General features: G+C 43.2%; 1 protein-coding gene across 6 annotated transcripts in view; it reads right to left on the bottom strand.

The window, feature by feature from the left end:
- The window catches only part of AFAP1 (actin filament associated protein 1), a 206,325-nt gene that overhangs the window by 48,294 nt on the left and 130,459 nt on the right, over positions 1 to 27,572 (bottom strand). For all 6 annotated transcript variants that reach the window (XM_059721546.1, XM_019479333.2, XM_059721547.1 and 3 more), the window contains 3 exons: positions 23,485 to 23,696; positions 20,030 to 20,209; positions 2,159 to 2,251 (listed from right to left, as the gene is read on the bottom strand). In XM_059721546.1, coding sequence (XP_059577529.1) covers positions 2,159 to 2,251; positions 20,030 to 20,209; positions 23,485 to 23,696 — 485 coding nt within the window. The remainder of the gene's footprint in view (positions 1 to 2,158; positions 2,252 to 20,029; positions 20,210 to 23,484; positions 23,697 to 27,572) is intronic.

The raw sequence follows: 27,572 nt of genomic DNA, 5'->3' as shown, positions 1-27,572 counted from the left end.
GACACTGATGCCAATACACTGACAGAGGGGAGTTTGCCCCAGACTCTTGAAGTCAAATCCTATTCAGAAGAACTTTTAAACATTACATTTAAAGGAACCAGGAACTGATGCATAATAAAAAGGGTCATGGTCTTACAATGAATGGGGCCTGCTACATGCATGCTCTTGCAGACCAGGAGCCTAGAACAGTGCTGTCCTGTTAATTTTTGGTGGACTGATACCTCCCTGTGGAGTTCCTCTCCTCCTCAATTTATGTTCTCCTGCCTTGATGATTCCTGAATCCAAGGCAACCATGTCAGAGTAATCAAGTGTCTCTCTGCTGAGGCATAAGCCCTTGAAGAAAGGTTGCAAGTATTACTGCTGTATGCCAGGGTTGTTCTTTAAGGGTTGCTCCTGCCCTCCGTAATCCCAAGGCAACCCAGTATGTCACCTCCACGTACTCCTATCCAGATTTTCTGTTGTTTACATCCTGTAGAGCAGCCCTGTCCAACAGGCAGCCCACAGGGTTAAGTTGCAGCCTCCTAGGCTTCTGCAACAGCAGAGTCTTTGGGCACCCTCTTCCTTCTCCGCCTTTCACTGCCTGTCCCTGGCCCAGGAGGCACGTGGCACAGTGTAGCATGGCTAAGGGAGCTGAGGGCTAGGGATAGACATGAATGATAAGGGAAATGCACAGTGCAACAATACAGGGGTGCCTGCACAGGCATGCAGTACAGCAGTGTTGGGAGGCTCAGGTGAATGGTGCAGCAGTGAATGTGGGAGTGTGGGTGCATAACGCAGGGCTGTGAAACAGAGGGGAGCACCCCTGTAGTACAAGGACGGGGGGCACCCATGTAGTGTGTGCAACAGAGGGGGCCTATGGCTCATCCTGGAGCGGCCCACAGACACTGGCCCCTGCTGGTTCAGCCCATGGGGCATTCAGCCCCCGGCTGCTTTTAAGTTGAACAGCACTGCCATAGAGGTTCTAGCAGAAGTGCGTATCCATAATTCCCCCAACACTTCACCTGCCTCCCTGGTCTGCTGCCTAACTTTTACCAGACTGATTTAGCATTGCCTGGCTACCAAGGAATGTCTTTCATTTTAAATGCGTGTGATGTCTGAGATGTTACAGGGTAGGGGAACAATTTTAAAAGGAAGGATTTAAACATTTTTCCCTTGAAAAAGTTAAAGGACAAAACACTTATTTCATTTATGCTATTATACAGATAAACATGTACTGTATTTACTTGAATCTAAAATTAGGTATTTTTCTCCCATCAGCATGGGAAAAAAGTCCCTTGTTTTAGATTTGCACGCATATTGGGGTGGGGAGTTGGGGGGAGGGGGGCACATAGCTGCTGCAGCTCTGACTGACCCTAAGCCCAAGTTGGGGCAAGAGTCAGACCTGCCTGTTCTATTCTGCGCTTGCCCTCGACAGCTTCCACCTCATCTCTGCTCCCTCCCCGCCGCCTTATTGTCCGGGGCAGCTCGGCTCTGGGTTGGGCTGGATTCTGTCCTGGGTATGGAGCACGTGGAAACTCTTTCCCCTGCCTGGACAATCAGCAGTGCTGACACTATTGTGTGGCCCGGCAGGGGCTGCTCTTCCATGTGCTGTGCACTGCGGGGGAGCAGAGTCCGAGCAGCATCTGACAGTAAGGGGAAGAATGGAAGAAGGAAAGAGGCAGAGACTGTGGGGAGCAGAGAGGAAGAGGCAGAAATTTTGGGGAGTGGGAGGAAGAGGTAGAGACTAGGGAGTGGGGTGCCAGTGGTGGGGGGAGGAAGCCTGGAGGGGGATGTGGGAGGGCAGAAAGCAAGAAGGCAACTTGATCCCCTCAGCCACTGCTTTCTCTCCTGTAGTGGGGGTGGGGGGGAAAGGGGGTGGCAGGTTTAAGACAACCCTATGATAATTAGATTCTATATCTGGGAAATAATAGTAAACTTATACATTTTCAATATATAGAATCTAATCACTGGGGTGGGGTGGGGGGTTGTCTTAAACTTAGGGTCTCTTAGATTTGGTAATTAAAAAGTAATTGTGCCAAATTTGAAAACCGAATCCAGTAATTCATTAGAGTCCTCCTTTAAGGGCAACGGCAACACAACTAGACCTGTGAAGTCATTATTGGCCCTTCCATAAGGAATCATCATGATCTTATCTTTGCAGTCATCTTTTGTAACATACCTTTTCCAGTTCTGTCTTGTGTACTGGTGAGCTAGATGATGGTCCATCTGAGTCTATAGCTCCTGTACAGTTGTTGCAAACTTCTTTTATTACCTTAAAAGAAATGCAAAATGGCTTCATTGACAAACAAGTAAAAAAAGAAAGTTATATTTCACTGGAAAAGCGGCTTTATTCAAGATGAATCATATGAATATTTGCTCTCCTGATGGTTAAAATAGCAGCCGTGTGGAAATCATTCTCTTTATCCATAGGCAATGTGTTGGGCAGGCTGCCACTGCATGAGCTTCTCCACATTGCCTCACTAAGTTATTTCATGAATGACCTGGAGGAGCCATAATGTCTAGAGGTGAAAGGTTTCAGTTTCTAGACTAGCTAAGCTCCAAGTCTCTCCTGAATAAAAAAACTGTCAGAACCGCTGATTTCTGTGTGGTAGTTCTGCAACGTGAACTCAGCTGACACCGCCAAATTAATTTCATTATGACTAAAAAATGGGATTAGATCCAAGGTCCCCAAAGCCAAAGGACAACACTTCTGCCTAATACACTACCCAGCTGCTCCTTTTCTTAATGAAGAAATAATGATGTGCTGGCCAAATTACTGATCTCTCTCTGATACTGTTGAGTGTGTGGTTAATAGTTTTTCATACTAATTGTATAACGTTTTACCAGTGACACTGACAATGAAGCAATGAACCATGTGAATTTAAATATATTTTATGAAATGTGAATTATGGTATGACTTTGAAAGATTGAAGAAAACCCAACAGATTACAATTTACGAAAGGAGATACTTTTTCATAAATCTGATGGTCTCTAAGAAGGGATGAGGTTTTTTATATCCTGTTTTCACTAGAGACACTGTTTGGTTTTAGTTCCTAGGTGGGGCTGCCTACCATACTTCAGCCTGTGGTATCTGGTGCTGATAGGCGCACTACTTGTGGAGTATAAAGGAAGGGCTGTTCTAGAGTTACATCAAGAAAAACCACTATGTAAAAGCACCTTCTTAATTAATGGATCTACCCCTTGCATGTCCTCAAAGTCACACGGCTAAAAATATGTGGTTTTACTGCCCTTTGCACCATTAGCACAGAAGACCCAACTCAGCTGAGAAAGAACAGGGTTTTCTATTCTGCCTGAGACCTGTGAACCAAGTTCCAATTCTAGGGCAAATTTTACCATTACTTGGGCTTGTGACCTCACTCATTTTTTAGCTGATAGCAGCACTTGGTCCACAGAACATTCACTCCCATAGGAAGTCCTTAAACAGGAACACTAACTTAACTTTTAGGTCCCAGCTTCTTCTGGCTGACTTAGAAATGTTTCTTTGTAAAGAGAGCAAATCCGATATGGAAACCATTAAGACACAACAAAGATGGCACTGAATAATGTAATTTTGTAACTCTATTTTAAGACTTGACCTCACAGTGATATAGTACTATTGTTGTGCCATCTGAGCACATCACAATTTAAAAGAATTTATCCATGAGACATCCCCAAGAGGAAAGATAGTACCAGCAATCCCATTTTACCAAAGAGGAAGTAAGGTTCATAACAATTAAGTGACTCACTCCAATCTCATAGAAACTGTGCTGAAAAGCACTGAAATAGACCCAGGCTTCCAGAGTCTCATATTTGGATCCTGAACAATGTCTCATGCTGGGTGCCCATCTCAGATACAATTGCTAAATATACATTACCCATGCAGTCTCCATCTTGAAGTCTGGCTTCAACTCTTCCTCTCTCTCTTTTTAATCATGTTTTGTGAACGCCACTTATCAATAACTTTGGCAGTAAGAACAAGGATGGATATAACTTACTCAGATTTTTTCCTTTCTGCTTTTTGAATATTCATTCCAATTAAACTTTTTCCACAGTATTTCACTCTTAGATGACCGTATGTTTTCTGAGTTCACAAAACTTACTTTAGGAGTTTTGTCACAGAAAATCTTATCCCAGATATATCTACTGGTAATTTTTTTTTTTAAAAAGAAAGATCATCATGTGGGGAAATGTACCACTTACACATTCAGGTAAGGTCAATCCTGCTTCCCCTGAAAATGAATTTATCATATATTTTTTGAGGGATTTTTTCCCCCTCTTTGCTTCAGTTCAGTGGAAATGCATTTGTGTTTTATTTGTAAGAAATCTGACTACTCAGTTTCTGGGAACATTCATTCCTGTCTCCTGCATGACCCTGATACAATGGCTCATGTTTTCAGCATCTGCTCACACCACACAGTTAGTTAATTTTGGCAGAGGCAAAGAGTAATGGAAGTTACAGACAGAACAGAGGGAAATGATTTGGCAGCAATCACAGAGTACTATGTGCAAAGTCATGCACTCGAGTAAATACTGTTCTTGTCATACCTCACATATTTAAGAAAAAGCTTTCCTTGGGTGTTTTCTTGAGTTGTAATTAAATTTTGATTTAAAAAAATGGCACACCATCAAGTGGCTTTCACGTCTGAATCTGAAGCAAAGGTACATTCAAGAATTCATTTATAGGAATATTTTTGGTACCAGTGATTCACTGGCTAGTGCATCAATCCCTGTGTGCAAAATTAATGTTTGATATACGTATAGTGTGAAATTGTACTTAAATGCCTCCATGAGACAAAATATGCTCCAGTATAGAATAAGTGCACCCTCTATAATTAAGTTTGCACAGACTTGTCATTATAATGCTGATCTCACGTGCTCATAGTTCTTACTCAAAACTCTGAGTATAAAACAGTCCATGTGTGCTGCCAGCTCACATGATTTTATTGGAAGGTTCCTAGAATTCATCAGTATTCTTACAGTCCCAGCTCCTGGAGTCATATGAATGCATGAGAATCTCAGCTTGGACTAGAAAAAAACCCAGTAATACTTCTAGTCAGACCACAAGTCCATCATATAGCCCAGTATCCTGCACCTCACAGTGGCAGAAAACAGATGCCAAGGGGGAAGAGTATTTATGTGGGGCCTGTGCAGACTGATCTGTCCCCTCCTCCTCTTTTCTTACTGCTTCTAGTATTTAGAGACCTAAGAAGTCCTAATTTGGAGGCTGCAGCCCTTAATCATGCTTAATGATAGACCTTTTATCCATTAAAATGCTGAATCCTCTTTTGAACTTAAATTGTCAACCTCTACAACATCTTGTGGCAATGAGTTCCACAAGGTACTTACATGCTGAATGAAAAAAAACTTCCCTTGTGTGTCTATTAGGTCTAGCATTGTGAAAGATAGTACATGGTGAATCTCTATTTACTTCCTCTATGCCACACACCACTTTAGAGACCACTGTCGAGTACCTCTTCAATTGTCTTTTCTTTGATTCTTTTCTCTCAACCTTTTTAAACTCAAGGCACTTCTCATAAGGCTCACAGCCTCCCTCAGAAAATGCCTTTTCTTAGTTTTCACTTGTTCTTTGCAATTCACTTCCAGGCTGAAGTAAAATAAGATTAAAGAAAAAACAATCTCTCTTTATTGCTGCTGGTCAGGGATACCGGGGAGGAGGGGGTGGGGAAAAGGACTCTAACGGAGCTAGCAGTCAACAAGACTGATTTTAGTCCATATATAACCCCTTTAAAATTCCAGCTGACAGTCAGCCAGAACAACCCCCATATAGTCTGTCCTGTGTTATTACCATGAAGCCAATTGCTATATATGGCAACTGGATCAGACAGTTCTGTGAAAGGAGTATTCTGGGACAGCTCTGTATTGTAGCTTTACGCATCACATTGTTGCTACAAACACCAAGGTCTCATGCCTTCCCCTTCTCCCCCCACCAATGAAAAACTGCCTATGTAGCCCAAGCAGCCCTTGGATGCAGCTTCTACTTCAGACTGCAGTGCTCCACCTCTACTAATTTAAATAGGTTTCCAAAAGTGGATGTTTTAATACTCCATTCTACAAAAAAACCCCAAGAAGAAAGAACCCAACCCATGAACTAACCAACCACTGAAGTGTTTGAGGGAAAGAAAAAATGAGAAAGAACAGAATATTGTCCAGTGGTTAAAGAAGGTGACAGAATGTCAACATTTTTGCATTCTCCTTGTGGATCAACTCCACACTATGTGGCTTAACCAAAGCATTTACAGTGCAATTGAAGTCGATACATGGCCATGTAAAAAGAACATGGTTATTTCCCCATTTGTTGTTTCTCTGATTTCCATATCATATTTGCTTACTTTACAGGTGAATATTTTTCCCCCGGCTGCCAACTCCATAAAGTACTCCAGTCTGTGGGGGCAGTAAACCTGGAGTCTTTCCATTTTGCCTATCAACCCCAGTTGTAGAGATTCTGCTGCCTAATTTTGACCTCCCACTAGATTTATCAGCCTTCCTTTCAACAACTCTTAAGCCAGTTGTTCTCAAGCTTCTTAGATTGAAGGTGCCCTTTGTTAGACTTAAGGTACGCCTTGGAAAATGCCAGACCTTGGCTTTCCCTTTTTTTGTTTTTACAATGGGAAAATTATAGAGCCATTTCTCTGCTGTAAAGAACTCAGAAAGATCACAGCATGTCAGAATGTTTTTAACATGGATTTCTATTTGAAATCTCTGGCTACGTCCAGACAAGTGTGGACTTGCAGTATGTAGCACTGCAGACCCGTGTGTGGCACCAAACACTGCACTTACAGGCACTCCCCACACTGCTACCTTGCAGCGCAGGGGGTTTTTTTGACCCTGGGAGATCCATGGCAAAAAAAAAGCAGGTCAGTGCATGTGGTGGCAGTGCCCACTGCCCAATACCAGAGCATGGCTGGCCGAAGCTATACTCTGGCTGCTGGCCAGGCTCCTACCTGCAGAAGCACCATGGCTGCAGCTCCCTGAAGCCCCAGGTAAGGCTGCTGAGGCCAGCACAGTTGCTTCCCCCAGCCTCCCCTACCCCACCCAGGGTAACCTGCTGCACACTAGAGGGTACATGGCACAGGCGTCCCCTGGGGACAAGTAGCTGCGGTACACTTGTCCCCGGGGAAACAAACATCCATGCTCATGTGGACATGGCCTCTGTGTTTATCTTGTGAATGGTGTAGGTGCCTGCACATCAGCAATGCTAATATTGTGCAGCAGCCCCTGGACCCTTAAAAGGATTGTGCACCATCTCATGGCATGACGGCACCCTGATTGAGGCCACAGACACAGACTAAGTTTCTCTTGGTCGGTGCTATCTCAGGAAAAACCACAAGTGCACAGATATTTAGTAGTTTTCCCCCTACAGTAAAAATGGCTGCTCTAGGAGAAAAATAACCCAAGAACTACCATGGGTTGAATCACTACCAGGAGAGTTTAGCATAGGAGAGAAAATGCCAGTAAATGCTGTGGCTTCCCTCAGAAGAAAACGTAGTCCTCCAGCATCCCCTGTACCCCCCGGAGACAGTGTAGAGAGCAGAATATGTCCCCTTCACAAGCCCCATATTGTGCTGCAGGGAAACAGGTTAACCGTGGGCAGTCTAAATCAGCCACTCGCGGCTGCCCATTGCCAGGCAGATTAACAGAGTCTTCAGCGCACACTGAGATGTGTGCATAGGGCATCACCTCCCGCACGCCTCCCCTGCTGCTGCAGTGTCAGCACTACAAGCTCTCCACTCTTTGGGGCCTCAACATGCAAGTATCTGTACACATGGCTCTGGGTACATTTTTCTACCAGGAGAAAAAAACTTGGGAGAATTCTCCCAGGTTATTTGAATGTGTACGCAGCCTGAAAATGATCATTTTAAGCAAAGACATTCAAAGTTTCACACTGGAGTAAAAGAAAAGATAAGCTGAAAATAACAAGGTTGTAAAGGCCTTATTGTCTTAATATTTGGGGATATCTGAGTCAGAAAGAGAACAACCTGACTGTATGGGACAGAGCATGCAAAGGATGCTGCCATTTGCTTTAGCTGTAAACTGAGGAAATGTTATATGAAACAAGCAGAGATTCACAGTTTGTGTTTACAAGCTCATTTCCAGACAGGGCTGTGCCCCAGTAACTTTTATGTGCCCCAATTTATCACTTTAAAAACTTGGGATAAAAGCCTCTTAAAATAACTTGATAAACAATGCTGGTAAAGTACTTTAAGATCCTAAGTTGCAAGGAGTTACAGACAAAAAAACCAGTAAAGTATAAAATAGTTAAACAAGCTATTATGGGATTAATTTGCTCTCTAGTGAAATGCAGTCCAAATACAGGGTAAAAAATCCAGAAGCTATTTAACATACCTAATCTAATATCCACCTAATACCTTAAGGTAGGCAGCACAAAAGATGGTTTTCTATTACATTTCTGGATAATTTACACCATAGGTGGAAATTTGGCCAGGATAAACTGGGTTAATACTCTTATAATCGGTGGAATCTTCAAATACCCCCAGGTGGTGGGGGTCTCAGTTTTGTACATCCTCACAGGAAACCTCCAGCCACAATGCTCTTTACTTCCAACACTGGCAGACAGGTCCAGAATTTATTACTCAGAGGGAAAAGTGTTCCCTTTTCAATCACCAAATGTAATAGCTAGAGCAGGGGCAGGGAAAATCCAGCCTATAGCCCAGATTGGGCCTGCAGCAGACTCCATTTCTCAGCAGCCCCTGCCCATATTGCTGGCACTGGTTTCCATGGAGACCCCAGCAGTGGCGGGGCCATGGTTTCCATGGAGACCAGCCCCAGCAGTGCCAGCAGGGCATGCAGCTAGGCAGGGAGCTGCTCTGGAGCTGGGATCTTGCGACGGTGACAGTCTGGTCTGGACCCAGGGTAGAACTGCAATCTGCTGCCCACAAGTCCTGGGCAGGGGTGTGCAGGCAGTGGATCACAGCTCTGCCCCGGCTCTGGACCACACTGTCACCCCCACAAGATCCCAGCCCTGGCCCCAGAGCAGCTCCCCACCCAGCAGCGTGCCCTGCCAGCGCTGCTGGGGCTGGTCTCCATGGAATCCCTGGCCCCACACTGTCACAGCCCCACCACTGCTAAAGTCTCCATGGAAACTGGCTGCAGCAATGTGGGCAGGGGCTGCTGGGAAATGGAGTCCAGCCACCGGCCAGATCTGTCATTTTGCCTACCCTTGATCTAGAAGCACCAAATCGCTTTGTATCTTTGATATTTCCCATTCAGTTACTGAAGTTGGCCAAGTCCACTTAGTTTACAAAAACTTACAGGATCACAGACGGCAGTGACACTGCTGTACATATGAACCTAAGTAAAGTAGAACCAAAACATTAATAAAATTATATATATTTGAAAATGAATTTCTAATACATGAGTGGCACACTGAAGGCAGAGATACTATACCGTCTAAACGGTATTCCTCACTCTACTCCCTCTTCCTATATTGGCTATGTTTCTGGACACTCTCAAGTTAATTAAATGCGATGTGACTTTATTTATGTCAAATGAATATTAAGTGTATAGCTCATTTTTCATGCATCGTCATTTGAACGTGTTACCCACAGAACCCATTCAGCTGTATGAATGAAGCCACTCAAACAAGTATCCTGTTCTAATGTCAGTTATAAGTAGTACTTTTATTTCTTTGTGCACAATTTCTTAGGGGTATTGAGAAAGAAATGTCTAATTACTCCAAGCAGTCACACATGTTGGGAAAAATATTCAGAGCCTGGATTCTCAGTTGACCAAATACATAATACACAACTGCATGTAGTCAAATGCCCACGAAGACAACCTCATGTTTGGGTAACAAATGGTAACTCTGCACATCTTTTCATGTGCATTTTTGTGGGTACAATTTTGGGCTTGAGCTTGGAAAATTCAGACCATTCAGTGATGTATAGTGGGTTACTGCTGTAATCTCTGCAGCAGCCTGGGATCTGTGCTGGTTACGCTTGACGCTCTTATTCTGACAGACTTTCTGGTGACTTCAGCTATTCTTTTCACCAACTGTTTCTTAGCTGGTAAACCTGAAACTGCCTGTGTGGTTTATTGTCTAGACTTCAATTTACCCTGGATTTATCAGCTGTTTGCTGGTGTCATCTGCAAAATGATTCCAAAATATTCTGGATACATGTTAAGTCTATATGTTCCAGTATCAATTAATTCTGCTACAATAATTATTATTTCACAGCTGGTTGTTTAAATAAATATACATCATCACAATGAAACTAATCCCTTTTAAAATGAAAATATTTTAGGCCCTAGAAAAAGCTCATGCCTGTTCTCTTGCCTAAATAAGTCCTTGACAATTTCAGGTTTAAAACTAAACTTGACCTTTAAAAATGGATTTCTGGACAAGAACTTGCTGGGCTTGGCTTCCAAGCTGGTCGAAGAGCAGGTGTGGGCAAAATACGGTCCACAGGCAAGATCCAGCCTGCCAACTCACTGGATCTGGCCTGCTGGTGGGTGCCTGCCAATCGATTGCATCTGGCCCAGAGGTGCTCTGCGTGGGGCTGCGTCCCACCTGAGGCAGCCTGTGCCACACTCCCTCTTGCATCCTCTGACAGTGCCGGACCTGGCCAGAGTGCACAGCTTCCCAAGAGGGCTGCTCCTGGGGTGGCTGCAGCTGCCTGGGTACTGCTCAGCTCCCCTAGCCTCCAGTGGCTCCTCTTCCTCCTGCATTGCTCCAGTGTGCTGCTCCAAGCAGCAGCAACCATTGGGACATGTGCCAGGCACCACATGCCCAGCCAGTTGCAGGGGAAGCTGCAGCCAAGTGGCTCCAGCTCCCAGCTGACTTCCACCACTTGGCCACCCGCAGGTGCCTGCACATTGCAGATGAAAGGTGGCCAGAAGTTGCAGCCCTGCACACTGGAGTAGGAGCCACCTGGCTGCAGCTCCCCTTGCCTGGCTGAGTGTGTGGTGCCTGGCACACGACCCCATGGCTTCTCTGCATTACCTACTGCTCAGAGCAGTGCAGCAGGGGCAGAAGGAGGAAGAGAAGGAGCCACTGGAAGCAGGGAGAAGCAAGCAGTACCTGGGCAGTTGTAGCCACTCTGGGAGCAGCCCCGCTGGGAAGCAGTGTGAGCTGGCTGGGGTCAGGGCTGGGGGGGGCTCACAGTGCAGGCTGCCTCAGGTGGAAGTGGATGGGGCTTGCCTCCATGCAGAGTGCCACGGGGGCAGCTGTGGGCTGGGTGGGGATGGGCTCCACACCGCACAGGAAAACTCTGGAGCATGTGCCCCCTCCCTCCCGCGACTGGCTCCCAGGTCCTAGTGCACAGGCAGCTTCCCTCACACACATATGCACATCCCCCCTTTACCTACCTCCATACCCACCCCCCACACATTATACAAGAGTGAGACTTTATTTTGAGCTGCTATGCAATCATCTCTATATCCACTACTCAAAAAACTAACCAAAATCAGGACACATTATTTTTTTAAATAAAATTAAAATATGTTTGAAATAAAATTAAAATATAATAGAAGTTTGATTGTTAGTGTATGCTTTGTTTTTTGTCTATAATTTGTTAAAATTATACCTTCTTAAAGATTTTGTGTGTGTAGCCTACAACACCAAAACTCATTAAGTGGCTCGGTAGCCAAAATAATTGCCCACCCCTGACTTAGAGGCATTATGTACTCCACTTATAGGCATATCAGTGCATACCGTAGATATGCACTGATATGTGCACTTTTATATACATACACACACATGCCTAATTTGCTTAACTGCATAGCATGTTGCCAATTCCAATTTGTTGCCTATTACTTAGGCAACAATCTTCATATCAGGTTATCCCCTAACAGACAAATGCATAACCTGCTAACATGCACAGTATCTTTCAGCCCGGCAGTCACCTTTATAATGAACCGAAAGAACATGACCAGCCAGAAAGAAATGCCCACAGAAAGTATGAAGGAGAAGCAACTGTTAAGGTGCTGCTATTAGAAAGCTTTTAAATGAGAGGCACCAGTTAGCTTAGCAGCTGTTATCTCATCTTGTTTTTAAGGCTTCTACTAGCAGTCCCAAAATTGACTAGTATAAGGGAAGTTGGTCTGTTTTGGAGCTAATAATGCCACAGCAGTGACAACCCTGAATATGTACTGAGCACCGTGTACTTTAATTTCCCATAGATGAAAACTCTAAATGGGGACCTAGCCTTTTTATTCAGTCTCAAGGCTCTGTCCTTAAATGGAGTAACATTGCATATATTTTTGAGGAAGACAGTATTCTTGTTTCATGGGTGGAAATGAAAGTTTTCATGTAGCAAAATAACTTAATCCAGCCAGTTCTGAGAAAACACTAAAAAAAATTGGGGGGCTGATTACGTTGGATATAGCCACTGTTGTGTTTCAAAAGGTGAGTTGAAGCTGTTCCCTTATGCATATATAGTGCCAAATCCAACCCATGTGACATCATGGTGCAGAACTATCAAAAGCTCTCTTGTATCACTTGACTGTGAGGCTGGTAACATTTACATTATGCCTATGTGAAGGATTGAGGACTGTCAGACGTCTACATAACATTAATGTGGCTGCAGAGATTCCCCAGCAGCAGTCTCTAACTTTACCTACTCCATCAAATATAGAAATCATGGGTTGAAGACAAAGATAAGGAGTGTCCCCTGACTAACAGGGACTGATGGACCATCCATTTTCTTGGTGAAAGTAACGGTGAAACTTTTATCTATTTCAGTGGCAAACAAACGAAGTGGAACTTGAATAGTTGTGTTTAGGCAGTAACTCAGCCAGGCAGACTTACTAGAGGAGCCCTTCAGCACTAAAAACAATCTTGCCATCTACTGGGACCAAAGTCATTTTTCCCTTACACAAGAAAGTGATCTTATTTCCAATACAGTAATTCCCTGAACATATATCTTTACCCGACTCAGGAGCTAACAGCATATTATTGGGTGACTGGACAAAAGGAAAATTAATTTCAAAATAGCACAACCTGAAATCTGATGCACTTTAGAAATTGTGACACAAGTACTTTCTACTGAAAAGTAGTTTTTGTATTTGATTAAAACTGAGCTGTTTCAAGTACAACATAAACCACTTCAGGTTTGTCCTTGGGTAGGCAATTTGTACTATGTAGAATGGAGTATGTTCCAGCAAAGATGTCAAGCTGGAAGTACAGTAGCTTTGGCATGTATTTGAAATATTTTTATTAATGGAGAGCAGTGTAGTGTGAAGGAATTCTATAAAGTACTGTCAGTCTGTCTCTAAATGTTTTACAGAGTGCATTGCTCAACCATTCACTCTAGCACGGATATGATTTTGCCAAGAGGCAATTTTGCAAACCATTTTTTTTGTAGAAGGAATGCGCCTAAGATATGGAAAAATAGCTCTCCTCTGTCTGTGTGCAAAGAATGTTTGCTGTATAAACAAATACATAAATGAATAAATTAAAAATGTTAGGAAAGAAATTCTGATATGTGCCAATGAATTCAGCACTGCAAAATCCAATGCAGAAAATAATGGTGCATTTAGTATGATCTAATTACAATGAAATCCCTTTGGAAAGAATATGGCCTATTAAGGCCATTTCATTCCAAACAGTATTTCTCATATGCTAAATAAATTACCAGACATTTATACTATGCTAAACTTGAAAAATATTGATTAATGTTATGAAAAAATCTATTAAACTTATAGCTGTAGTTTCCATATAATAAAATCCAGTAAAATATCCAGTGATATGTAAAGCAACACAGAGGCATATATTCAATCATGGCAGTATATGAAACTGCAGTTTGCTTCTTCACTTGATAAGCTGGCCTACAGCAATGCCTCCTAAACTGTACTTCTCTTCTTCCCATTCTATAGAAAAATTACCCAGCATCAGGAAATTCCTATTTTTAATTCATTTGTGTTTAGAAATATACAATTTATTCTTAACAAGTAACCAAATACGGTTAGATCAGGGCAAAGCACAGAGGACTTGGGGATGGATTCTCAAATATTCAGACTAATTTAGAGGTTTTTAAAAATCCATGAAAATTGCAGTGATTGCTTCCCATACCACTTCCTTGACTTCCACACTGGAGATCAGCAAAATCCAATACAAAGACCAGTAATCTGGTCAAAATCTGAAATTACAGCACTTGCACTAGAAATTGACAGGTTTTCAGGCACTGAATAAAAAAGCATGAAGGATGACAAAAATCCTATTTCTCAGATGTCTATATTTCCAGCACAGGCTATCACAGACTACAGGTTGCGAGAATACACTTCGGAAATTTTATTTGGCATCAACTCACTGAAGCAAAAAACCTACTAGTAAGGGTGAAAAGCACCCGTATGCTGCAATTATCAAATCCATACCAACTACAACAGTTGTGCCAGTGTTTACTGTGTAATATATATATTGGTATTGAAATATAAATTGGTAATATATTGGCAATCGTCTAGTTATTTAATAATTTTTAAAATGCAATTTGATCCTATGGCCCTTGATTTTTTACTAGTTCTTTATCTTTTGTCTTCCCTCCTTTCCTTTGCTGCCAACATTTACAGGAACTCCTGTCCTACAGCATCCATTTTCCTTCTTCCCCTTCCATTTAATTCCTTACCACAGAATTTCTTCTTTCTATCTCTGCATGGGATTTTCTAATTCCTCTCTTAGGTTTTGTTTTCCTTTCCTCCTTCCACTCCTTTCCCCACAGATCTCTGATACCAATTTTTTCTTTCATCTTCCCTCTTGCTCTGTTCTTCTTGGAGATACCTATATCCCACCAGAGGGTTTCTAAATGCTATGTAGCTCAGCAAAACTATAAGGACATAGGCTGTGCTGGTCATGTCAAGCAAATAAACAAAATCTTTTTCATATATCAGATCACTGTATAGTAAGAGTTAAGTATTTTATTAACATCATCAAATTTGCAAAAGGTTTTATATTAGAAAAATAATCATAATATGAAATATTCTATCAAACTGTTATTAGTGTGTGTGTGTGTGTGGATGTATATAGTACCAACAGGAATGACAGTCAATAAGGAGCAGGCTAACTTTGTACCAAGAGGTTTCATAGTTTCATAGTAGCTAGGGTCAGGAGGGACCTGAAAAGATCATCTAGCCTGACCCCCTGCCACAGGCAGGAATGAATGCTGGATTCACAAGACCTCAGACAGGAGATCATCCAACCTCCTCTTGAATATGCCCAAGGTAGGGGTAAGGACCACTTCCCTGGGAAGTTGGTTCCAGATTTTGGACACCCTAACTGTAAAATATTGCCTTCTGATCTCCAGCCTAAATCTGTTCTCCATCAGCTTATTACCATTGTTCCTTGTCACCCCAGGTGGTGCTGGGGAGAAAAGGGCTCTGCCTATTTGCTGCTGATCCCCCCTGATGAGCTTGTAGGAAGCCACCAGGTCCCCCCTCAGCCTCCTCTTGAGGGTGAACAGGTTCAGGTCCTTCAGTCTCTCCTCGTAGGGCCTGTCCTGCTGCCTTCTCACCAAGCAGGTGGCCCTCCTCTGAACCCTCTCCAGGCTGGCCACATCCCTTTTGAAGTGCGGAGCCCAGAACTGGACACAGTACTCCAACTGCGGCCTGACCAAAGTCGTATGGAGGGGGAGTATCACCTCTCTGGACCGGCTTGAGATGCACCTTTGGATGCATGACAAGGTATGGCTGGCCTTGCTGGCTGCGGTTTGGCATTGGCGGCTCATGTTCATCTTGGAGTCAATAATGACTCCGAGATCCCTTTCCGCCTCTGTGCTTTCAAGAAGAAAACTCCCCAGCCTGTATGTATGCTGTGGATTCCTTCTCCCAAGGTACAGCACCCTGCATTTATCTACGTTGAACCCCATCCTATTCTCGTCTGCCCACTTATGTAGTCTAAATCTAGTTGCAGCCTCTCTCCCCCTTCAGGTGTGTCCACCTCACCCCACATCTTAGTGTCATCAGCAAACTTAGACAGCGTGCTTTCCACCCCCTCGTCCAAGTCGCTGATGAAGATGTTAAACAGTGCAGGCCCGAGGACTGAGCCCTGGGGTACCCCACTGCTCACATCTCGCCAGGTTGAGTACAACCTGTCCACCGCTACTTTCTGGGTGCGCTCCATCAGCCAATTTTTTACCCATCCAACTGGGCAGGCATCAATGCCGCAGTCACTTAATTTATTGATGAGGATGGGGTGAGGTCTAACTGCATAAGCTTAAGAAGAAAAAAAATAAAGTATAAGTATTGTATTTTTAAAAGAAGAGACTCGTGGTTTTTTAAAATGGTATAAATTGACGTGTCTGGCCCAGTGGATCGCAAGGTAAATGCATTTTCACTGCTCCAGAAATAAATACTATGATACCTTTTTGGTAAAACTTCTATATTCAAAAAGAAGCAAATATAGTAGATTGAAACTAAAAAAGAAAAAGGGTGGAGCATACATCTGAAGGCCATGCAGATTAGAGATGATCGTGTCAGAAAGCAATTAGCATGGTGATGTAAAAACAATTAAAATTGAGAATTCCTGGGAATTCAACAAATATATCCGGGGTGGGCAAAATATGGCCCATCGGATGGATCCAACCTGCCAGGCGATTTCATCTGGGCTGTGGGTGGGTACTATCCCACGGGTGACTGTATCCGGCCCGGCCCTGGGCTGCCCCTGCTTGTGTTTGCATGAGGCCGAGTCCCGCTTACTCCTGCAGGGGCAGCACACACTGCGCTCCCACACTTGACTGTGGTACAGCTCTGACCCCAGCCCTGCAGGTGGGGAAGCAGTGGTGGTGGTGGTAGGGAAGTGGCAGTGGCAGGTGGGTGGGAAGCAGAACTGGCAGCAACGGGTTGGGGGGCAGCAGCAGGTGGGCAGGAGTGCAGGGTCCATGCTGGTGCTCCAGGGCTGGCAGGGGCCCAGGGCGGGGCAACAGGAGAAGTGTAAAGCCCAGGCTGGCAGGGCCCGGGATCTGCCTGGCTCCATCATGCAGGGCTCCCTGGGGCTTACATGCAGTTCCCAGGCTCTCCACCCCACGTACCTCTAGGGGGAGTCACGCATGATAGAGTCAGCAGCCTGGCCCGCTCACTGTGGCACGCAGGTCATGGGGAACAGAGGGGAGCTCTGTGCTGTAGAACCGGGCTGATTTGACCCCTCTCCTTGCCACCCCAGAAGAGCACCATGCTCTGTACCACTGACTTCATCACACAGGGTTCCCCCCGGTGGTGCAAGGCTCTGGCATTTGAGCCCTGTGTGACGGAGCCAGCAGCCCAGCCACGTGCAGCCCTGGGGCTCACTGGGACCATGCACCGCTAGGGGAATCTGCCTGCCATGGGCTGTAAGCAACCAAGGGTCCGCTGCCTGCTGCTGGCGGCAGGGGCTATGCAAAGGGGGAGGGGGTCCTACACATACATTCCACCATACACATGTACACCCCCCCACACAAGCCCCATACCCACCCACCCATCCACACCTACCTCGTCCTACCACAACCCCACACAAAGTCCCCCACCCCTCCCACAATAAACAAGAGTAAGGCTTCATTTTAAGCTATTATGCAATCACCTCTATATATACACCATACAAACACAGATAAATCAGGACAAATATATTTTTTGAAATACAATTAAAATATGTTATTATGGATGTTTGATTTTTAGAATAAATTTGGGTTTTTTCCAGTTCCAACATGGCAAACAACCAAAGGAGTACTTCGGGGGCCAAGGAGAGGGACTTTTGGTGGCAAAGCTCAGCGGTCAGGGGTAGGACTTCCAGTTCCAAGATGGTGACCAGGGGGCAGGCATCTGTCAAGTTGAGGGCTGCAAGATAATGCTGGCCCAGCTCACCAAAACTTCTTAAGTGGCCCTCTACCCAAAATAATTGCCCACCCCTGAAAAATATGAAATCACACTCAGACAAAACATGGATTAATGTTCCCAAAGTACATTTTCCTCTCTCATTAATACTGTACAAAGCATATGCGGTTGACATTCAGAATAAACCCTCTTATATTATACAGTGTTGAAATGATGCTGTTGCTGTGATGGTCCAGGAAAGACAGGAGAGACAAGGATTCTTGTGGGTGATATCTTTTATTGAACCAGATACTAAAAGTAGGAAATTAGCGGAAAAAGTGAAGATTCTGAAAACCTAATAATAAACATACGATAGTGCAGGATAGTCTTGCTGACAAGAGCAATTCTTTTTTCAATGAGAATTCTCTTAGACTGTGACTGATCATGTATAGGTTTGCAATATGCCAATAAGCCTTATCTGATTCCTCTATGATTTCTTGCTCCATTTCAGTGTATTGAAGACTGACAGGTGCAAGTCTCCAACTGAAAAAGAACATTTTCCTATTTCTTTTCAATTAAATTCATCTAAAGAGATTGTATGTAATACTTTATAAAAAAACAATAAAATGTATCAACTTAATACTGACTAATTGTTATCAGTTATTTGCTGGAAATGTGTAAGTATATACAATGCAATTCTGCTCACTTTCTTTTATTCCTTTTTTAAAGTCCGTAGCAACCTTAATTCAGTGTTTTAAATGACAGAAAGTGCTTCTTTCTTCTCAATATTCAGTAATGCAGGTCAGGAAATTTTGTTTGGTTCGAAGACTTTACTGAAATAAGGCTGATGTGCTCACCACCAAGTCAAAACTTCATTTTTCCTATTAGACACTCTGCTTTTCAACAGATGACAGTTCAGGTATTAACTACAGGTGCACCGATAGAGATTTTTGTGGCCAATACTGATAGCCGATTTTTAAGGAGGCATATCAGCCGATACCAATCCGATTTCCGATACCCAGCCTGGCAGCATGCAGAGATGCCTCCAGCTGGTAAGTTTGGGGAGGGAAGGGTTGTGGGGGGGCAGATCAAGGCCCCCGCAGTGAGGGAGAGTGAGGCTAGGGCAAGCACTGCCCAACCAGGGCGGAGCAGGGCAGGTGTGGCACAGAGCCACGGCTCATCCAGGGGAGGCTGGGAGGCAGCTCCTGCCACTGTACATCACTTGGCTGAGAGTCATTCAGCTGGTGGCTTGTTTAGCACTTGCCTGCTTGTCCGGTGGCTCCTGCTGCTGCTCCTGCCGCTCGTCTCAGAGCATGTGCCCCCAGCTCTGTGTGCAGTAAGGCGGGCTGGGGCTGTGCTAAGCTCTTCTGGGCGGAGTGGGGCTGTGCCAGGAAGGGGCTATGGCAAATTTCTGGCTGCAGCCCCTCCCCTTCTCCCCCCTCCCATGGCCGTAGCCTACCCCGCACAGATCTAGGGGCTCAGGCCCTCCCCTCCCTCCGTGCCCTCCTGGATGAGGAGCAGGAACAACCAGATCAGCAGGTGAGCGCTGGAAGAAGCTCCAGACCAGAGGCTCCCAGCCAAGCAGCACGCAGCAGTGGGAGCTCCCCCACCTCCCTGCATCCCCAGGACATGCCGCAGCTCCGTGTCACACCCACCCTGCCCCGGCTGAGCAGCGCTTGCCCCAGCCTGTGCCCCAGCCCTGCTCCTCCCTTACTGTGGGGACCTTGATCTGCCCCCCCCCCAGTGCCTTCCCTCCACTCTCCCCTCTCCCCTTCCACCACACTAGATTTACCAGCTGGAGGCATCTCTCCACACTGCTGGGCTGTGCTCCTAGCTGCCTGTGCTGCACTGCGGTTGAATGCATGCACAGACCATTTATCGACCAAATTATCGGCCTGATATGGATGACTTCCAATATAGTAAATTTTCTCTGTATCAGTGCCGATCCAATATCAGATCCATGTATCGGTGCACCTCTAGTATTAACTTGATTCCTAGAATTTGGGCTAAGCAGCATTACAGAATCATGTAAGTAGTAACTACAGCTTTGTAGAGGCAAAAAGGGTCAATCATCACAATGTAGCACTCTAAGAGTCATCAACTAATTTTATTAGTAAAAATTGTATGTGATAAAGATTAAGTGTCAGTGTCAATGGCAAGGAAGAGCCCATACCCTGCATAGATAAGACCCCGACTACCTAGAAGCAAAATTACATTTTCAACCATTAATAACAGACAAGCAATACTTTATCCCTGGAAGAATTGGTAAGAATGCAACTAATCAGAAATCACACTGTACCTTCAACCACTGCTCTGCCTGCTCTTTGCTCTGTACTGCTAGAACCAGTGCATCTGTCCCTTGATGACTGATTTTCAGCTCATGCTTCTTCTTTTTGCTGTCTTTGGGAATATATGTGATGCTGCAGTCATTCAAGAGCAGTTCCATCTGAGGTTGCTGATCCTTTGAACTTTTATAACACTAAATAAAAATAAAGTAGTGTTAGGTGAAAGCTTAATTTGCTTCACACACAAAGAAAATCCTTACTACCAAGCAACATTTTTTTTTTTGCTTGTCTCATTAACAAATACTGGAAAGTTAAGCAAAGTTATCTTTACGTTTTTTCCCCATCTTTCTTGAAGTGAAATTACTGCCTGATTGATACTAGCGGACACATTTAATAATAGAAAACTACTGTATGGTGAAGGGCAAAGTGACCTTATTTATCCTATCACTGTGACTGTAGCCTGAACTGGATCAGACTGTCAGAGCACAGTTCAGACTCCATGCCCACTTACTCTTTAACTGACCTGCTAACATTGATAGAGCTATGAAATGAGAATTTTTCTCGTCTTCAACAGTGAACAAATCTATAATGCTCTTCTGATGCTGGATCACTGAAGACCTGGCTCAGACTTGAACCAAAGGCCTAATGAGGGAAGGCTTTAAATAGTATGACTAGTACTACGGACAGCCAGTCTCCCTGTTGACCATACATCCTTCTGACTTCACTTCTGTTGGTGTGGTTCAGTTTTATTCAGTTTTAATACACAAAGTATCAGACTAATAACATTCTTTTGCATTGATTTATGTTATTTGAATGTCTAGTTACTCCAACTCCATATGCAAAATGGGCTTCTGTACATTCAGATGAGCTGATGGAAACGCCAGATTTATATATGCTGTAAGAACAGCTGAATATATATGAAGGAAAATAAGATCACATGCATTTTTGTACTTAAACCTAAAGTACCTTATTTTAAAACTTTTGTTCGGACCCATTTCATGAGCGAAATATAGGAACACAGTAACTGTTGATAGGTTATTCCAAAGACTACAGCTAAAGCAGACCAAGTATATTCCCTCTAAACCAGGGGTGGGCAAAATGTGGCCTGCAGGCCAGATGCAGCCCGCCAGCCCATTCTATCTGGCCTGCGGGGCCCCTAAAAAATTTAGAAAATTAATATTTATCTGCCCTTGGCTGCATGTCATGCAGCCCTCAATGGCTTGCCAAAAACTCAGTATGCGGCCCTCCGCCCAAAATAATTGCCCACCCCTGCTCTAAACCAACCTTTGTAGTATTGCTGAACCAACCTTTGTAGTATTGCTGAATGATGAATAATATTTTGAATAAACTTTTTATATTAAAAAAATATCTTTATGACATGGGAGTCTGAAAAAATAGCATGTTTTCCTACTTTATAAAACATTTTGAGGCATGTATTTAGATACATTTCTAGTGTGAATTTTTAGAAGTTCATATGGAAATCTAACAAAAACACAACATTTGCATACTAAATGTTCCCATATGAGGCTGTGCAGAAAGCAATTATCTGACAGTATATTTCTACTGAATGTCCGATTCAGCTGTAAAATGATTTTGGCTTCATCCAAATCCTGCATTTATAATACAGGCAATTACTAATCCCTAAACACACATATACAACAGTATTGGTTTCTGTGTAAATCACAGGTTAGTTAACTTTTGGAAAAAAATTAGAACACTAATCTCACAAATTGCTCATTCAACTCTTATAGTTTATATTTTCATAATCCTCATTATGATAGAAATAAGAAAGCCCTGGGGAAAAAAATAACTTCAGCCAGTACATGTGGTTAGAAAGGCAAAAAAGAGTACTGGCAAGCTTTTAAACAAACAAAGTTAATTCTAAATGATCTATAACAGACTTAAACAAAAAAAAAAAAACCCAAAGCAAAACAACTCCCACCATTCTCTTTCTCAATTTTAAATTAATAATCTTCATTGCAAGACCCTGATTCTGATCTTGCATATTAGTCTAAATCCAGATTACTGTCAGTGAATCTAATGAAGTTAAAAACACATGTCACTCCAGACTCAAAAGGTTCTTTTTGATCATGGAAGATAAACTCAGTGTCAAAATAAAATTCCCCAAATGTAAATTGAGCTGACCATATAATAATAGAATTCCACATCATTGTTAGCAATGCCTTAATCTCAAGATCTATTTCCCTTGACCTGTCCCTCCTCATACAGTCAAAATAATAACTTAGTTGGAAGGCTGGAAGACCTGGGCTGTAGTGGGTCAATGGGCAAACTAAGCTCCTTGTGGCAAGTGTCTTGCAAGCTCTCATACCAATTTATTTTAAAGTTGAGATGCTGCCACCAAAAATTCATCTCTAGTTACAGTTGCATTGGCACCGCATAGGGGGACAGGCAATTTCTAAGATTCCCAAATGATTTAGCGATTTACTTTAGAACCCTTGTAAGGTTTATAATGTTATATAAAAGACAGCCTATATAATTACATTCTTTTTCCCGTAAATAACAAGCTTGGACTGTGAATTTACTAACATTGGATCCTCCGCTGTTGCCTGCAACATAAGAGGAATACAGCAGAGCACCAAAGAAAGAATGTATGAAGACATTTAAATGACTTATATCTTTCCTTTCTATGTTGCAGCTGCGTATCATGTGAATATTGCATCTGTAATTACAGCAGAACAGATGGTGAGGGTTGTGTTTAAAGCATATACATTACTATAACATATGTTGCCAAATCGATTGCTCAATCTAACAAAGACTTGTTTTCTCTTAAGGGTCTGATCCAAGAGCTCTTATATAGGCAAAAAGCCCAAAGAGTCCAATGAGGTTTTTTGCCTCCACAGGGAATTCAGGCTTGGGTTCTCATGGTTTCATGAATTCTCTCATCTGAAATGTATTAGAAGGAAACAGGCTGCAGACTAGCTTCCCTGCATTCGGGAATTCTCTTGGGTGTAGATTTCAGTGACAAAGTTTCATATTTGAAGTGCCTCAAAAAAGCCATATATTCATAAATTCAGAGTCCTCATTCTTAAGTAATCCATGAGTGGGTCCTTTGATAACATTACTGATACTGACTACCACTGTCTAACTAAATAAGATACATAGATAGCACAAGCTTTCATGAACTCAAGTTTATTTCATTAGATGCTATGAAAGGACAGCATAGAGCAGTGTATAGAGTGATTTCATTTCATTCACTTTTCTACGCTGTCCTTTCCCAGCATCAGATGAAGCGAACTCAAGATCATGATATCTTGTGCTGTCTATATATATCTCATTCAGTTAGTCTATTGCACACCCACCCTGCCTTCTACCTGTCTTCAGACTATCATGTCTACCTACCTCTCTCTGATTCCTATTTACACTTTATATATGGTTCATAAACAGTTTTAATATATCCTTAAAAATCATAAATAGTAAAGCAAGTATTGCCCAATTAAATAATAATTACCAGTAGCTTGTTTTCTTTGATAACACACAGTAATTTGGTCCATTGTCCAAAACGCTTCTTTCTTAGGAGGAAGGCACAGATCTTAGCATCCTTCACGAGGTCCATAGAGGCCTCCTCAGAAGGCCATTGATGTCTCATTTTTTTCCCCTTCCCATCCTCCTCCTCTTCATCATATGATTCATAAGAGCTGCTCATGGCATCCGAGTCATAATCTTTAAAGGGAAATATAAAAGCACTCAGTTAAAAACATCACAAATGAAGCAAAACTTTGAACTGAATACACATCACTAAACGTGGGATGCATTCCCTACAGCACTTGCCCATGTTTTTAAGTCCTGGGAAAGTATGCAGGGTGGTACAGAGTACGTTACCTATAAATTTGGGTTTTAACCTTGGCAAATGACCATATAAAATGGCATGTTACTGATGTTATTTTTTTGTAAAATGACTAAACTTCTGAAAGGAATAACTGAACAAATCACAATATTTTCTATTTTTAGTAATACTTTTACTAATAAAGGCAAACCAAAGACAGAATACTATTTCAGTTACTAATATCAACACATTGAGTTTAAGTACAATATAATATGATACAAAAATTAAAATTACATCATAATGAGACATACGTATAGCACCATAATTATATCCCTGGAATTTTAATTAGACAAATTACTTCAGAATACTTAGCAATTAGATGGTGTTTATGGTCTTTGAAGTATTTGAAATGCTCCATCTTTCATTTATTGCAGATGTTCTAAAAAGGAAGAAATTTTAAACTTGTCCTACTCCTTATTTCCTTAAAGTACTTCGATTCTTGATGACAATGCAGGCACAAAAATACCTTTCAATATTAAGGCTGGAGTAGGTAGATAGCAAAGCATAGCATATATAACAGATCTTAAGCACAGACAGCAAGAGAATTTCACATATGGCTATTATAATTATCTGAAATTAAACAGCAGTTATACAATTAACGTTAAAGCAGGTGTTACTGCGCTACTACCTACTAATATAAATGCTGAAAGCATTCTGGAAAAATATCTCCATGTTCTTTAGTCCCTGGCAGACATTTCACTTAAGACATGATCAGCTAGTTAATCACATTGTAAGAAGTAACCCAGCCACACATTAATGCAATAAATGGCATAATGAACCAAGGACTAAGCCAGGGATCAACAACTTTTTGGGGCAGAGTACAAAAATACCAACAACCTTGATTTGTAAGACGTTGGTTGTGCCAGTGGTGGATGGTGAGGAAGCCATGAGGGGCCCAATCCTTGTTGTGGCAGCGCAGCCCCAGCCCCTTCCCCAAGGTGTGAGTGCCAAGCAAAATGCCTCCACGTGTCACACTCTGGCTTGAGTGCCAGGGGTTGCTTACCCCTGGAATAAGCAATAAAATTACCGTATTTATTCAAATACAAGATGAGGTCTCTGTCCCCTGCAATTGGCATAGGGAAAGAAGCCCCTCATCTTATAATGGAGAGGGACAAATTCAAGGCAAGCCTCCAAGAATTAGATTGTATACCTGGAAAAATAGAACTAATTTACAAATTTTCTATATATAGTATCTAATTATTGGGGGGCCACCTTATAATCAGGGTCATCTGTTCATGTAAATCTGGTATTAAACAAAACGTGTGTGTAGCAACTGTGTGGCTGGTCTCAATCATGCCTTAAATTGAACATATGGCCAGGCATCGGCTGATCAGTACTCCAAGCCTCAGAAACACATGGGAGTTCCTGACCCCCATATTCTTCTGAAACTCAGAGCACCTATCAGCTGACTGCCGCTCCCAGCCTTGGGGGAGCACTGGAGTGGAGGGCTCCAAAGGCTGGGAGTGGCTGCTAATTGGGCTCCCAGCTTCAGGGGTGCATCAATCAAGGGCTTTGTTGCATCCCCAAAGCTGGGTGCAAGAGTAAGCTGATGGATGATGGCAGCACAGGCATGTGCTGGAGTCCTTCAGGGCACTATGAGAACCAGCCATAAAGTTAACCTCCACCCACATGCCAGGAAGAGCCGGGACTGCACCGGGTGACTAGTGGGGCACAGTGGAGCTGCAGCAAAATTTGGGGTGGCTGCAGGGCTGCCGATGCCTACTCTGAGCCCCACCTTGCTAAGAAGAGCCCTTTGCAGTGCTGGCATGAGCCTGCAGCTGCAGCCCACTCCCCCTCCCCCCACAGATCCAGGGGTATGAGCCCCCCCATGCCCTCCTGGGGTGCAAGCAGTGGTGGGAGCCACCCCCTCCCATGAGCCGTGGCTTCATCCCATGTGTTCCTCGCCCCAGCTGGGCAGTGCCTGTCCCCACCCCCTCCCTCGATCACCACGGGAGGTGTTGATCCCCCGCCACATCCCTTCCCTCCCCCCTCCCCTTCTGACTTACCAGCTGCAGGCAGCTCTCCAAGGTGCCAGCTCTGCTCCTCGCTGCCTGCATGCTGCACTGTGGCAGCCTGCAGCACGGGCATTTATAGGCCAAATTATCGGCCCCATCAGGCTGATATCTGATATAGCTAATTTTCTTTATATTGATACCGATCCAATAGTGGACTGATGTATTGGTGCAGCTCTAATATTAATGTGTGTGTAATATATGTAATAACTTTGTTGCATGTTCCTTTTATTGCACTAATGTGTGTCCAGCTTATGACTTAACACGTGATTACCTTGTTAATCACATCTTAGGTGTGCCACCTCCCCAGGGCTTTAAACTGTAGTCAGATGCTTAGGGTACTAGCTAGGGATATGCAAGAATGATTTAGGATGAAAAACTGCTTTGAATCAACCAGAGCAGGGATTTCAACTTGAGAGTACAGCAATCCAGACCAGTACCTGAAATGCCTAGGTGGATAAATGGATACTTACACATGCTTCAGCAATCTATTCCAGGATCAAAACCACATATTTTGACACATTTTACTCACTAAAGATTTAATTTTACATTAAAAAAATGTTTATTTTTCCTTTCCTTTTATCACCAAACGAATTCAAATTCTGAAATACTGAATGCTGCCATGGAACAGACTTATTGCCCCCAGTGGAGTAGTATGGCTTATAAACAGCTTAATGCAAAACAAATAGCTAAAATCTGCAACATTTCAAAGAAGAAAAAAAATACAATGCGATTTTGCGTTAAAATATTGTGTTGCTATTATTGTATGTATATGTGTATTGTGTTAAAAAAACCCAGAAAATAGAAATCAAGGTATAGGCAGGAAAGCTAAAGGTTCTCTGTTATTTAACTTAAAGTGATAGACTGGGAAGAAGTTTTATACAAAACAATGCATACTCGCTCATGCTCATTTAAAACAATATGAAAGATCTGCCAGGTTTTCTCCTATTTCTCCGTCCCTCTTAATTTCCTCCCCCAGGATCAAGATTAAGTAGCCTAAACAAAAATAGATTTTTGCACTGGTTATCTGGTAAATTCCATGAAAGTTTACAGTGACAAATCAGGAAATACTTAGAAGTTCATTGAGGTAACTACTAACATATACTTACTTGTTTGCAAGAAAAAGTTAAGGTTAATGAAATGTGAGAATGTAGATTCAGTAGTTAAATTTACATCTTGAAGATGTTTCCCTGAGGAACATGTTTTGCACAGAGGCATAATCTAAGGGGCGAGCTGCTAGAATCCCATTTCATTCCCACAATACTTTAGGAGGCCATAAATGGCCTCCCTTCCATTCTTTCAAATTAACAGAGATCTTGTGGAGTTAGGACACAAGGGGTGCATCTACATGTTCAAATAAACGTGACTAAATTTAATGTGCATTAAGAAATTTTTAGCAGGGACTTGGGAAAAAAGTTAGTGCACTTGGCACTAAAGTTAGCTGCAAGTCCCTTCAGCCATGCCATGTGCCCCTGTGGCCACCAGGGGGAGTTCCATCCTAGGCCACATGCCTGCCAGCACTTGGCAGCCATGTTGAAGCCGGAGCCAGCTGCCAGCACTTGACAGCCATCATGGAAGCTCTGATCTCTAGCCAGCCCCTTTTCTGCCGAGGAGCCGTGTGCCCAGCACAGGGGCAGAATGGGCCAGCTCCCTCCCTGCCCACCCTGCCTCCCCGTACCAGGGCTACCCTTGCTCCTGCCA

The sequence above is a fragment of the Alligator mississippiensis genome, chromosome 2, assembly GCF_030867095.1.
Source record: "Alligator mississippiensis isolate rAllMis1 chromosome 2, rAllMis1, whole genome shotgun sequence".
Lineage (NCBI taxonomy): Eukaryota > Metazoa > Chordata > Crocodylia > Alligatoridae > Alligator > Alligator mississippiensis.
The sequence above is the reverse complement of the archived record's forward strand: the minus strand, read 5'-3'. Positions and strand labels throughout refer to the sequence as shown.